At 37.9% G+C, this 15,139-nt stretch overlaps 1 protein-coding gene across 1 annotated transcript; it reads right to left on the bottom strand.

Moving 5' to 3' along the window:
* Positions 1–5,332: 5,332 nt before the first annotated feature.
* On the bottom strand, positions 5,333–6,930 carry ier2b (immediate early response 2b). Its single transcript, XM_059328847.1, has one exon. The coding sequence runs from the start codon at positions 6,730–6,732 to the stop codon at positions 6,178–6,180; it is 555 nt and encodes a 184-aa protein (XP_059184830.1). The 5' UTR covers positions 6,733–6,930; the 3' UTR covers positions 5,333–6,177.
* Positions 6,931–15,139: the final 8,209 nt, after the last annotated feature.

Raw genomic sequence — 15,139 nt, forward strand, 5'->3', positions numbered from 1 at the left:
ATTAGAGCAGCAGCCTTTCTTGGTAAACCTGCAAAAAGCACTTAAACAAAAAGAACAAAGCAATCACACCATCAGTTTCCTTGAGAGGATGATTCGCACCTTTGGCTCCATTAAAGCCCTATTCAGCACAACATTAATGGCACAAGCCTGCAAATTGATATGCAAAATAATAATAATAGTCTACTAATGCCCCCAGGTCTCTGAGATACACATTTGAGCCAGAATGATTCTTTTCCTTTTTTTCAATATGTTTGTAATAGTGTTTGATTTGAGCACATGTGCTGTCCAAGGACATGTTGTATTCTTCTTCGAGAGGCTGTGTGGAACATTATGTACCAGTGCTGTTGTGCCCGTCTGTGGATAACTTGCAGCTCTCAGAAAAACAGCAGCTGAAGCTCCCCTTTGATACTCTTCTGAGCAGTTGAGGATGTGATCGATCCAAATCATGTGAGGCATTAATGTGACACATCTGAGGCTCAAACAGGACAATATTTAGGAATAAAATGACTTAAATATGAGAGAGATGATGACTGATGCCAATGACTCTGCTATGACTCAGTCACAGAGAGATTTCTGCCATTCAAAAGTCATGTACCGCCTTTGCTCAAACTCTCAAATGCCCAGCCATGAAAGACGTGACTGATTAACATGACAAAACAAAACTCAATGTTGAGTTATTATGACTGTTGACAAGCAGAGACTAAGCCTCATAGTCATTCAGTTTCCTGTGCCATCTTGAAACTCCCTGTTCTCTCATTTTGTCTCAGTTCTCACATCCCCCACCCAATCAGAGAGTCAAACACCTACAGGTGTTTGGCTCTCTGGTTTCTTCATTGCAACATTTTTCAGTCCATACTTATCATTGATCAACAGTTTTTGCTTAAATCCCAAGAGACTAACTCCTGGAAAAATATAAAAGATGCAAAAGTGTCTTAAACCTGCATTCCTTCTAATGTCCAGCATGGGGCGACTCAACTGGTTGCAAAAAGTCCTTTTGTGTGAAAATGACATTATATCTCACTTATCTCAGTAAACATTTACCTAATGATCTCAATCCCTAGTTTCAAGTCTTCTCAAATACAGCATGATGTTCATTTTGTAAATTATGGTCCCATTTAGAATAAATTAGGCGATAAAGCATAATAAGGCACCACTACCTAGTGATTAACAAGTTGCTACCACTGCGACACACCTGCCAATCAGGAGCATAGTAAGCATTGAAATAGCTTGTTTATGAACTTGTTTCACAGTGTGTTTTCAGTTAATTAAGATTAATTGTAACTTTTTGGTTTCTTAAAGATGTCTTGTTCGAGTCGGTTGTATTAACAGACATTCTAATTTTCCATAAATTGCCTACATTTTGTTTTTAGCCTGTTTTTTCAGTAGCCAAAATGAAATTAATATTACAGTTAACATGAATTATGGAAGCAACCTGTTGTCCAAGTTAGCTGATGAAGCTGAGGACTTTGCACTTGCTATTCTAATGGTACATAGTCTGCAGCGTTATTATAAAGCCCTTTTTTTCCACTGCAAGACTTGCCCTGGCTTGACCGGCATCGACGTTCACGTGAGGTCCTGGAAATCCATTCGTTCAGGTCTTGTCCCCTGACTAATAAGCTATCCTGAACTTCACCACTCAGGGTCAGTGCCTAATGTCAACGCACTGGGCAACTGTGCAGAGTGGATCTTGACAAGAAATGCAGTAACCATGGGATCCCTCTGGACTGGTAACCTGTGTAACCTCCCGAGCTCCACCCTTCCATCCAAATATGGTCACTTCTGGCTGCAAAAACCCAGAGAGTTAAAACCAATGGTGGACTACATCCACTTCTTTTAAACGGTCTCTGTTCACTTCTCAGTTTCCATCATCCTTCTACTTTAATGATATGTCATTTCACTAAACTCATTTGCATTTAAAAGTGGCATTGCCTTTATCAGTAAAACCAATTACTGTGCTTTTTAAAAGGACACTGCGTGACTTAAGCCCTTGTTTTACAAAACGATAAATAGTGTTACAGCCCGAAATCCTCTCCAGCTGAATAATTATTGCTGCTTAAAGAGGATTTTCAGCATATATAAATTCAAAAATGAAAGCCCCCATATGACCCAGATTTTTTTTATGATAAGCTAGTGATGTAGGCGGCAGATCAGGGTCACTGTGGAGAAACTCTCATCTGGGGGTTTATGTGTATATTCATATGCTGTGTGGATATTAGGTGGTATTAACACTCACAGTGTGGCTGTGCAGCTGCTAAACCTCTGATATATGAAAACAACAGCAGCGAACACACAATTCATAACAACAACATGATGCTTTTTACGTCAGAGGTTTGGAATCCCCAAATGTGTCACCGGATCAAAAATAATAATAATATTGTTGTTTTTTCTGACTTTTCCCAAAAGTGTGTATTATTTTTGATGATTGATTTATTGGATAAAATGATTGAGTTGAAGCAATTCATTGATTAATTGATGAGTAGATCACCAGTAAATTAGTTATTTTAAGAACACAGAATCATTTCAGATGTTTTTCAATAAAATATAACTGACAAAGGACTTTCTCTGGTTTCAGCTTCTCAAATGAGAGGATTTGCTGGCACTATCAGTCACAAAATATTTCGAACTAAATATCTTTCAGACAAATCAAAACATTTCAGGATGTCAACTTATGTTCTAGGAAATTTCTAAGCATTTTACCCTCAAAACTCACCTCTTCAAATTCGCCCACAACCACTGACTTTTTTTTAATTAATTGATCTAGTAGAAAATGAATCCATTGGTTAATTGATAATGAAAATAATGATAAGTTGCATCCCTAAAAAGAGGGAGCCTAGAAATAATTAAGCATGTAAGGCTGATAGATTATAAAGTATAATGTTTATATGTCACAAAGTTCTTCACAATAAAAGACAAAAGCAACACATACAAAACTATAAACTTTTTGCATTTTCTTTAAATAAAAGAAGTGAATAAACTGACCAAAGAAAAATCTAAACTGTTTAAAGGCGTCCGCAGATCTTAAAACAGAAATGAAAAGAGTTCCTAAAGTTTGGGAGCTATGAATGCAAAAGAGCATATCCTTCTTTAGTTTAGAAAAAATAAGATGCTTGAAACATTTTCAAGCATCACATTCTCAACAGATAAAAAGTGATATGCAACGAGCATAACCCTATAACAATAACTATAATAGGATAAACAGGCACACACTCACAAAACAGCCCTAACTCAAGGTCCTTTATGTTGCTATTTCCAGAGGTTTCCACCACACCATCACCACACAGCCTTATCAGCAGACAGTGTTTGCTCTGTTGCCACGGAGACCTTCTGTTGACAGCTCAGTAGTTGTTATGATGTCATAACGCTTCGTGTCTGTCTCGGCCCATAAGTCGACCATGAGTTGGGATTCTTTGGCAAAAACTACTATTAATAGGGTAAAGAATGAAGTTTTTTTTCTCAATGATGATGATGATGATGATGATGATGATGATGGTGGTGGTGATTGAAGTGGTGGTGAAAATAGATGAATAGGGAAGTTGAAGAAAACAATAAAAAAAATATGTGAGGGAAAAAAAGGAAAAACAAGAAGTGGACAGATGAAAGAAGAAAAGTTTGATGATGTTGATGATGATGGACAGAATAATGATGACATCATCACGTTTATTCCTATAGTCATATAACATAGAGAGATAAATATGCATAAGTAATCAATTGTATTTTTGATTGAAATGAATTTGTATTTTTGGGAATTATCTGTATATCAGATATAATTTTATATCTTTAAATTACAGAGATAAAAGATAATAACTGTTATAAGCGACTTTGAGAACCTTTAATAGTGCTATATAAATTCAATTTATCATCATCATCATCATAATTATTATTATTATTATTATTAATATTAACAATCTAAGAAAAGACATTTAACAATATATTTTATTATTATTATTATTATTACTCCTTTTCAAACATGTTTTGCTTTATGCTTTATATTTTCTGTAAATATGACTTGTTTGTATGATCATTTCTCTTTTTTTATATGTTCTAAATACGTTTCCAAACAAACAAATATCTCTTGATCATTTTCATCTCCTTGTTTTTGCTTATGTCCTTCCTGGGTATTGTGCCTGGTTTATTCACAACAGATCAAGTCTAAGCTATAGTTTTATATATTAAACGTTCATATTCATGTGAGTTTTCATAGGGCTCACTGTCTGTGAATGAATCTCGCCTTTCTACCCATCTAACCACATCCGACTGCCTTTCTCCCTCTATCTGACTGCCCACTGACTGATCTCTATACGTCACATTAAAGGATAACTCATGTGTAAACAAACTTGTTTCCAACATGGCTGCTTGTCAGATCACTCATTCCTTGCCAGGCGTTGTTGTTCCAAGGTCGCTATGTTCTCAGAACTCAGCATTTAGTCTGACAAGTATGTATTATAACTGAAATTATGATCATAGCTATTAAATAAGATACAGGTGGTAATAAAGCTTCAGTGTTATTGTTAAAGGAGATGAAAGAAACTATGTCAATAGTTTGGGGATGAGGTCATCATCATTCCTCAGTTCTTTATCATCTTGTCAGCATCATTTCTCATCATTGTTTTTCTTTCCCTTTTTCCCCCCTTGCATTCTTCTTCTTTTGACTCAGATGCTGCTGTAATATGTGGGAAAGGAGGAGGAGGAGGATGGTGGTGTGTAGATCTTAACAATAAGAACACGAGGAGGGTGATAAAAAAATAAAACTGGAGCAACCAGAACAACCAGATCACCTCTTTGAGTTTCAGGGTGTAGTTAACTTCCAGTAATCTAGCAGGAAGTTGCAGTTTATGATGATGATGCTGCTGATGAAGAGGCCCTCAGGCTATAACCACTACCTGCTGCTCCCTGTGTTATTCAACAGTGGTGTTTGGCCCCAGCTGCTGTGGCGGCGTTGCGTAACTCTTTTATTATCCAGCTCTGAATCAGTGTCAGGTCATGCTGGGAAGGAAGGATGTGAATCAGAATTCTGTCATAATCCACAGGAAACGGTACGGCCATGGAAGCTGTGTGTGTGTGAGAGAGAGAATTTGTTTGTTTGCAAGTGTGTGTGTGCGTCTCACTGTAAGCATGAGATTAGCGGCGGCAGGCCAGACTGGCGCTGCGTTGTACCAACATCCAAAGCCAATCCAAAGGATTGACCCTGTGAACTGTGGCCTAATATAGACCTTTAATTTGGAAATAAGATTTCAGTGTGGAGAGGTTCAAATAAGTGTGTGTTATTCAACTTTAAACATCACATAAACCTTTAAAACTCCAGAACAAAGAGAGCAGGACAACTGAGTACTCTTTCAATGTGTTTATTACAAATATTTACACCATTAATTCCATCAAACACATAAAAAAGCAGCTTGGAATGTGAGGTAAGGTTTTTTTTTTCTTCACAGGTCTGATGTGAACATTTCAGTGACATAAAAAACACAGACTGGACTTCCAACAACATGTGGAAAGCCTCTTCTCAAAGCACCATGTGACACAGTTTACAGGACAGTCCCCTAGCAGTAGTATTGATTGATCAAAGTCCACAGCAGCATGTGAATGTGTGTCTGTGTGTGTGTGGCAGCTAGTCTGTTTCAACTCTGCTTCCTCTTTCAGTGTTTGAGTCCGATATCCCGGTATAAAGGCAGGAAATTCCCTGAAGTCCTAGTTGTGTGAATGTGTGTGTGTGTGTGTGTGTGTGTGTGTGTGTGTTGCTCTGTGGTTAACCGTTTCTTCTTCTCTGACTGACTCATATCACTCTCTGCTGATTCACACATACAGACACTTTGAGTCAGCGCCAGTCACTTGTTTAGACTCATTTAACTGAAGGTGAATCACCGGCGAACAGAAAGCAACGCGACCAGTTCCCCTTCAGTTTCTTCCTCAAACTTTCCGGCCCGTATCTCCCGCAGGCCCGCCTCGGTTACTTCTCCTTTTTCTTCTTGCTTGTTGATCTTTGCCGGGGCTCCCCCAGCCCGCCAGATCGACCGGAGATCTCGCACCATGGTCCCGGTAATCCCTCTGTCCCGGGACCGCTGATGTAGGTCAGCTCCTTGGTGCGCAAAAGGGGGTCAAACCGCCCTTATAGGTTAACGAGGAGTTCAGAATCACTCCGCTCCAAAGTCCCATTGGAGGCTATTTTCTCCCTCCATCTGTTCAGAACGCAGGTATAACCCGATTTAGAGACAAAGCGGTCAGGGACTCCCCGGCCCCGGCGCGACAGCTGCCCAGCGGGGCCGCATACCTCTCCTCCCCGGGCTCAAGCCTCGCCCTCTTGCTGGGAAGGAAGTCAGGCGCCGCCGACGCCTTGCCCCGGCGTTTCCTGGACTGCCTCGTCGGGCTCATGTTCTCTTTGTCCTCTGTGATTTCACCATCAGACCCCTCGTCCTCGCTGTCCGGCTCCTCCAGGGCCGGCTCGGCTGAGTTCGGTGCCGGCTGGGGCTCAGGCTGAGGCTCGGGCACGGTCTGATCCCCCTGGCTGGAGCTGGTCTCCATCGGCTCCTCCGATGTTGGCTGCGCGCAGCTTGGCTCCTCGCTCTCCCGGGAAGAGTGGTAGATGTCCCGGGCAGACCTCATGACCAAAGAGAGCAGGAGGCTCCGGTGGAGTCTCAGTCCGCCTCTCTGGGTCCTGGACGCGTACAGCTTGCTTATCGATACGGCCAGGATCCGTCTTGCTTCGACGTTTACTTCCATAGCGGTTGTGGCACTCATTGTTCTTTTTTATGCGTAATTACGCACGGTTGTTTTTGGCACTACAAGCAGACGAGCTTTATCTGTCCTGAGTTAGACTTTAGTTTCTAGTTTGTAATCTGTCTAAGCTCGGACTTCAGCTGTTCACCAGTTGTTGTACTCAGAGAAATGAGAGCGTACAAGTAGCAGGGTGGCGTTTTATTTCCTCTTTGACGTAACGTGGACTTCATTCCTCAGTAAGTGACAAACAGGCGCCGCCCACACCTGCTGTAACTGCAACGAACACACACACACACACACACACAAAGAGAGAGAGAGACGCACACGCACGCCATCTGTTCCGTCTACCGTTTTTCTCACAGTTGATCACTTTTATAATTTAGATTCCTGCTTCTTCTGCTTCAAGTCAATTTTGCAGCTCATTAGATAAAAGTCTAATTCAGTAAATTCAATCCCGAAAGGTTATTTAATTATTATCTCTCCTTCAATTTCAGATTCTTTATTTCAGCTTCGTTATAAACATGAAGGGACATTTGTTTTTTCTTCTTCTTGTTATTGGTGTTAAATTACATTTTAACGGACGTCTTATCTTATTACAACTGAAGGCTACACGTCGTCTCAAATTAATGCCACAATGATATAACGCTTAAACAAGATTATTATCAGCAAGTAAGCATTTAAAACATGAAATAGCACATTTTTATGCAGCTGTTTCACATAAAACCAAACAGTATGGCAAAATTGCACATGTAGTATAGTAGAAAATAACTTAAACAAAGTGAAAACAATGAAACCTAAATTTTTATACAAGAAATAACCTGTTGGGATGATAAATCAATAATTGTAATAATAATACGTTATTTTAATCAAGTGTGTTTAACTATCAATATTCTATAAAATAACAATATGTAATAATCAAAAATAGTTTTTATTATAGATTAAATATTATAAAGTGACCGTTATTTGGATAATACTTTTTTCTTATAAAAACATTTTTTTTTTACGAGAGATTATATAATACAACGTAACATTTCTGCCCTAAACACACTATTATCACAAAAAGAGGAAGTGTTTGACAGATTTGCTGCGCAATGCTTGAGGAAGTGCTCCAATGAAAGGTATTTAAGTGTCTGATTGTAAACATGAGATCTGAAAAAGAAACCAGTTTAGTGAGATTATGTCAGTCACTGTTTACATTCTGGTAAAAACCCAGCCAGCAGCAGTTCGAAGAATCTACGTGGGAGAAGGAAACGTGTCTCCAATTTCTCGGGAGTTTCTGCCCTCCCTCTTTCTTTCTCTCTCACTCACAATCACACACTCTAACACACACTAACACAGGCGCGCACACCACGTCACTCACTCGCACTCTCAGCCTCCATATATGGTTCATCCGGTAGTAAAACCCCGTGGGGACGCGCACAGTGGAAAAGCCATGACGCGAACGCGCAACCGCAGCCCCCCCCTCCTCCTCTGTGTGCCCGGGCACAGCGGTGATGGCGTCATCTCTGCACCATATATGGAGTTGTCACCGGTGTAAATTAGGTTTCTAAGCAGCCGCACGGCTGAGGTCAAACGGCAGGCGGCTGTCAGTCCCGAACACCGTGATGAGGCTTTCAGGTGCAGTTGGAAATGCAAAAATCTTAGATTGACAACCAAACAAACGGGCGCATACTGCAGCCAGACAATGCTTATTACTTATCTTTTAATCATGGCAAATAAAACACAATAAATTATGACCATTTAAGATAAAATAGAAGTATGGTAATCATTAAAGCACCATTGGTTTTGCACATTCTTTGATTTTTGCACACTGATCTAAACTTATCTTTGATTTATCAGCATTTTCCAAATTTTATTTGGTGTGTTTTATTTTGAACTTATTTAAATAAACAGTGCTCATTCATGCTCATTGCTCATTCAGGGGGAAAACGCCAGTTAGGCAACAAAAAAAAAAAACATTTTCATCTGTCCCCGTCCTCACTCTAAAAATAGAACAAAATGACTAATCCTATCTTTTAAAAATATCATTTTTTCCCAGTTCTGCTTCCATCACAGACACAACACTATTTTAGTTTAAAATACAGCAGTGCAAAAACAATGAATCGTGACCAAATTTCAAACAGTGTAGTAGTATGATAAACATAATTGCATTTTTGGTTTTGCACAAGCTAACATTTTAGCACATTGATGTAAACCACTTTGATTTAGCTTGTTTTGTTCATTTTTGTATCAATTAAAAAGCATCAGTTTGCCTAAAATATGCACATTTTTATCCATCTCTGGTGAGATCTTTTTTCAAAAACACCCTATAAATAGAATAAAAAGACATCCTATTTAATTCATGCATTTTTTCAAATGCTTCTTCTATCACAACTACATCAGTGGTGGGGTTTCTTTGCACTGCTGTATTGCAAAATTTCCCTCCTAGGGATCAACGTTATATAATCTTTTTATAGAAGATAGCACAGGGAAGGGTCAGCAGCAAGCTGAGTGATGGTGGGTAAAATGTGGAAGTAACAATATCTGCATTTATTTTTATTTGCAGGCCTAAAAAAATTTGGAATTAAAGACAAAATAAAAATCTGGAATGTCTGACTCTTTGTGGAAATAACAAACATAGACGATTCTATAATTTAATTAATATAAAATGATGACTCTTTTCTCATCAACACTTACACCCACTTGACAAACTCCACCTCCAAGTGTAACTTTGTGCCGGATAACTGTTCATTCAGTGTGCAAATTACACTTGTTATCACTGACGCTGGCAGTCACCTCCCCGAGTTGTCAGATGCTGTAAAAACATGTGAGCCGTAACCATGGTAACACTTCCCATCACTACTGCTCCTTCCGACATGACGTGAACATGCCATCCCGAACACTAACACTATAATGGATACCGAATGTCTGCACAGCAATTGTAGCAAGATGTCACAGAGTGTTTGACAGTGGCAGGATAAATAGTGTTTAAAACCCCAAAAATAGCACTAAGGTGACATATATAGCACAGAGATGTTGTCAGAAGCATCTAAAAATATTAAAAACAAATATAACAGCTTTAGAAATGTGGATTTTCTGCTCTCAGTCACCTTGCATTAAAGGAGAACTTCTCTATTAATACTTTTTCTACAGCAAGTGTTAATTCTAATTCTATTCTAATAAATCACAACGCAGTTTGCACATAAAATGCACATTGTGTAAGTGTTTCTATAAGCTGAGCGGTTCTTAAGCAAAGAAAACAACCAAACATGACTTCACTTCAGGTCTGTACCCGACTGGTAGCTATGGCGACCGTGTTATGTGTGATTATACTTACACAGCCTTTGCCTGAGGCCAAATGGGCGGTGGAGTGTGTGACTGTGTGTGTGCAAGCCGGTGTGTTTATGTGTGTGGATCAGAGGGTGGGGCCTGCTTTTTCACTCATGACCTACAGCATTTCTCTATAGTATAAACACTGGTTGGTTGGTAGGACTGGGAAATGACCTAGTTGCCAAAATATGACATTAGCAGGCAGAAAGCATGGAGACTGTTGCCACAATCAACATTATATAAGCGTAAAAGTGATCCGCTTTTTATTAAAAACTTGTGGTACTTCTGGTTTATGTTATTACTACAGTATGTTGCTTGGCAGGGTTTTAAACCTCTCACTGATTTTAAAGCACCACATCAGTGTGATGCAAGTTTTAACTCCTGACCTACAAATCATGTGTCACTTATTTTTCATTGTTCACTTTTTAATACTTTTTCTAGTTAATTTATTTGGAGACTTTGTTACATTATTGTTGTGCAGTTTAAAGCTGCTCTGACCAATATATTTATATGAACAATGGATGAAATCACTATGTGTAATGTGAAAAGAATGTGAAGAGAGTTATCACCTGACTCTGCAGCTCTACGGAGCGTTTTAGCATCTCTCAGCTCATTGTTTTTGTTCTATGGCCCTCAAATTTAGTGTTTTGTTCATTTCTACTACTTTGATTATCCTTGTTTTCCGGCTGCAGCTTTCAGATTTAGTAAAGAAAATAGAAAGCCGAAGTGTGCTGCATGCGGAGGACCAAACGGTAATATAAAACCATACTGTAATAAGCTAGTAGCTGGTCAACATACTGTAGAGGCACACAGACAGACAGATATTTACCTTAGTAGTTGGAGAAGACCAAAATAAATCAGGAAAGAGAATAAATGTATTCAAATGAACGGGTTCTCATGATTTCTTATGAAAGCTTTTGCAACACAGTTTTTAAAATGACAGTTTTAAACAGATGACAATTGCTGGTAACATTGTAATACAGAACTCTGTAAGGTTAGGCAACAAAACCACTTGTTAAATGTTTGGAAAAAAGAACAGAGTTAGGCTTAAAATGATTATTTATGCACAGAATTACTGGACCCATCGGTGGACAAGAATTAAGAGTTTTCAAACAAGGCACAAACATTGGTCTCCTGAGTCAAAGCCCTGAGTTTAACAAGACAGCAAACTGAATATTTTTAGGGTTTGAACTATTAGTTAGAAGATTCAGAGACGTCACCTTGGAGGGAGATTTTTAATAGGCATTTTTTTTTTGTATTTTCTGACATTTTATACAAATATAAAAAATGAAATGATTAAGACAATAATCAGCAGATTAATCAACAACACCTCTTCAAATGGATACTTATGTTGCTCTGTGCTGTCTTAGTATCAGCAGATTTTTGCTTATAATCTCACTTGTAATTTCTTTCAAAGAGTGTTACTGATTTTTACACGATATGGAAATAACTGGAACCAATGCAACACGATTTTGAAATATAATAGAAACTACAAAACCATGTAAAGCCTAGAAAGTGTCCCAATTAAATTGAGCATAAATCACTGGTAAGGACCTTTAACAAACTGTCATGATCTTAACAGATAAACACAAGTTAATTTGCCAAATATACTGACGCATACACATATACTCATGGAATTCTTCACCGTATTTAAAAGCTGTGCAAGGACCATGTGAGTGTAGACTTGTGGGTGGAGTTGCTAGGCCTGTTTAATTGTGTTGTGGCGTTGTTGTTCGTTTGTTGTGGTTTTTCAGTTGCTTCCTGGCATCATTCACTATCAATTAGTGTCATAACGTACATGCTCTCATCTTCCTTCTGAAAGCAGCTCCACGTCACTTCAGCTGCAGGAAACAACAACAACACAACAGCAAACCAAGTCACTACTTCAGTCAAACTAAAACAATCTTTTTTTTCATTATTCTGGACTGGGTGCATTTTACAGCAGCAAGTTGCATGTGCGATTTCCAAAGATGAAAGTAGGTCACCCTCAGAGGAGCACTTGAAGGCATCATTAAGGATTGGGTCAGGGTGTCTATTTATAGACTTACTGTTTCTCTGACTGTCTCCTCCTGCTTGTTGACTCTCAGCCAGTTTCTTTTGTTACAGCAGAGCGACTCGGTTCACTTCAGACTTTCTTTAGTTCCAAAGATTTTCCTGCCGTGTTTTTAAATAAGTCAAACTTTCCACTGACCTGCAGTCAGCTGAGCAGGACAGCAGATGAGCAGCACAGACAAATCAAGGGACACCACAAAAAAAATATTTAGAAATTACCTAAATGACATGAAGGGTTTTTTCTGTTTTTGGCTGGAGTTTTTCATATCTGAACTATAAAGGTCTGAGGATAGAGACAGTTGTAAGATGAACAGATTGTGCTTTGAAGCAACTTTAAGATTTGAGACTTGAGCCGTGTGTTATCATCACACAGTGTGTCACTCTGTGCGTTACGTAAAGGAACAACACAAAAGAAATGTACACGGTTGCCCATAAAGTTGGAATAATTTTGTTTTCAGACACAATCCTCTGTTAATTGGGGTTAGTTTTGAGAAGATATACACTTTATCTGTCAAGAATAAATCACATTGTCACATCATCATTTCATGGAAATATTTTATTCCAACTTTATGAGCGACCGTGTATTAGAAAGATATTGTATTAAACATATTTACACATTGTAAGAGTTGAATAAGAACATAATAGATGAACTATTATAGATTCAAATGAAAATATTATCTGTTGACTTATGAGGCTTTGTGTGACAAAAAAGAGAGTGAATGTTGGCTTTCAGGGCCCCTGAAAGTCTGAATCTGGACAAATGCTCAAAACAAAACCTCTGACTGAAGAAAAAAAATCCAAAGAATGGCAACAAGAGGTTCATTCTGAGAGAAACTAGTGATAAGAACATGACTCATGAAACTGACATGACTGTTATCTCCACCACATTTATGATGGCTGATAAAAATGAAGCAAGCAGTGGATTAATGAGCAGATTCAGATAATGGGACTTTTTTATAGAATTACATATCTGACTTTCTTTTAGTGTGTCAAGAGTGACGTTTATAACTCTGGCTGTGAATTTTCACAGGGGAGGAAGGCAGGAAGTGGAGAGAAGGATGAAGGGAGGGGAGGAAACAGGATGAGGACAGGAAGGAAGGAGCTGGGCAGGACGGACTGAGAGAAAGACCCACAGGAATAAAGACAAATGGGTGGGACAGGAAGGAGAGCTGTAAGGAGAGAACATGGAGGATCTGCTGAGCGTGCGTGTTTGTTTTTAGGGGTGTTTTTTCTTTCCAGCAGTACTTTACATTGATCCTCTCTTTCCATCTACAAGGATCCTGTACTATAATTCATTTTTAATGAGAGTGCTGTGATGTCCAAATGATTGATCACGCTCACTGTGAGATTTCCATTTCCTCTGAATTGGAAACAGATCAGATTGTAGGTCTGTTCTGAAGAAGGTTGAGAAATCTATGTGTCCTTTAGCATCATACTCATCATGATCACTTTATATAAACATAGTCATACAGTGCTTAACACATTTATTAGACCACCTGTCAATAAAACAAGAAAACATGAATATTTTAGAAATCTTTCAATATTTTTTTTTTTCATTTTTTTTTTATCTTTCAGCTTGTTTAAAACTAAAATGTTACTGTTATTTATTTGGCCAATAACCAACTGAATTCACCTTTTTATAGTCAGATTTGAGCCAGAAATGAATCAAGCAGAACATTCAACCACTAAAACAAATTTTTCTGTTCAGGAATGCAAATAAATAACCATATCTTAATCAGGAAATAATATATAATAAAAATATAATATTTTTTTTCTTTGCAAAACCGTAAATTTGAAATTTGAAAATCATGGATAACAATAACAATTATATTTTAGCATTAAAAATATCATTTCAGTTTGGTAATTACTAATGCTGTTAATTTAGGACAGCTTTGGCACAAACCGCTGGTCTAATAAATTTGTTCAGAACTGTATATGATAAACAGTGTAGTCTAATTTTGAGTCTATTTCAGATTTTTAGCATTGATTGTTTTGTTTAATTTATATTATAATACTTCATACTGATAAGTGGCAGCCCAAGTGTTTTGGTGCACCTAATATTTGATTCACAGCAGCAATTCAACACAATTTATGACAATCAAACATCACTAAAAGGGAAAAAAGACCTGCTAAAATATCATGAGGTTATAAAAATTTGGATTTTTGGCATGAAAATAGAGTAATATGAGGCTTTCAAAATTAATTATAATTCAAGTTACATCTGGCAGACATCTGAAGGCGGTAGCTTGCAGTTTTCTCAGCATGTCTCACTCTAAAGCACCTGAAAGGAACTTTAATTTGGTGATGATTTTGTCAGCACCTGTGGACAAAAGCATTATGTTTTTATGAAGCACCATCACTTCATATTCAGCTTTTTAATAATGTTTTTCCTTTCTTTTTTAAACACAGTTTACAGGATGCACAACAATGAGCATTTATCTGTTTGTGGCTATGTCGGATTAATAAAATTAAGTTATTATTTATAAACCAATGTCTTTCAGTGTATTTCATTAATAAAAAAAAGAATAATTAGATACTTGTTTGGGAGGAAGAGGGACAATTAAGGATCATTTCAATCATTTCAAATCCCACAGTTCGCTCCATCTGTTGAATAACTTACCAAGGCCATGCTCTTATGTGCTCTATCACTGTCTATTTTATGTTTCTCTTGTTTATTGTTCAATTATTTCTTCTTTTTTTTGCTGCTCCTGCCTCTATTATCCCTAACCACAACATATAACCTTGATAATAACATTTTCTAAAGAATATTCTCCTCCTGTGTTCTCTTATTTGGTTAATGTACTGGGCCACTCACTGCCAAGATTTGCCTTGGAAAATGCAAGCTCTTGGTCACTTGTTGGACATTTAAGTGAATTGCTGGAATCTGACCCTGTGACTAACATAACAAGAAATAGGCTATCTTATCTCTGATGTTGAGACTGTTACAAAACAGGTTTTGCAATTATTTGGCATACAATGCTACTGTTTCTTAGTCCAAACATAAACTTTCTCTGTCTAAATCACACCCATTTAATCTCATTGCACACAAAGAGAGAAATAGAAAAGT

This window comes from Centropristis striata, chromosome 1 (assembly GCF_030273125.1).
Source record: "Centropristis striata isolate RG_2023a ecotype Rhode Island chromosome 1, C.striata_1.0, whole genome shotgun sequence".
Lineage (NCBI taxonomy): Eukaryota > Metazoa > Chordata > Actinopteri > Perciformes > Serranidae > Centropristis > Centropristis striata.

What these genes read in the sequence shown, in the direction of transcription:
- ier2b (XM_059328847.1), bottom strand. Translation starts at nt 6,732, where the DNA reads ATGAGTGCCACAACCGCTATGGAAGTAAACGTCGAAGCAAGACGGATC.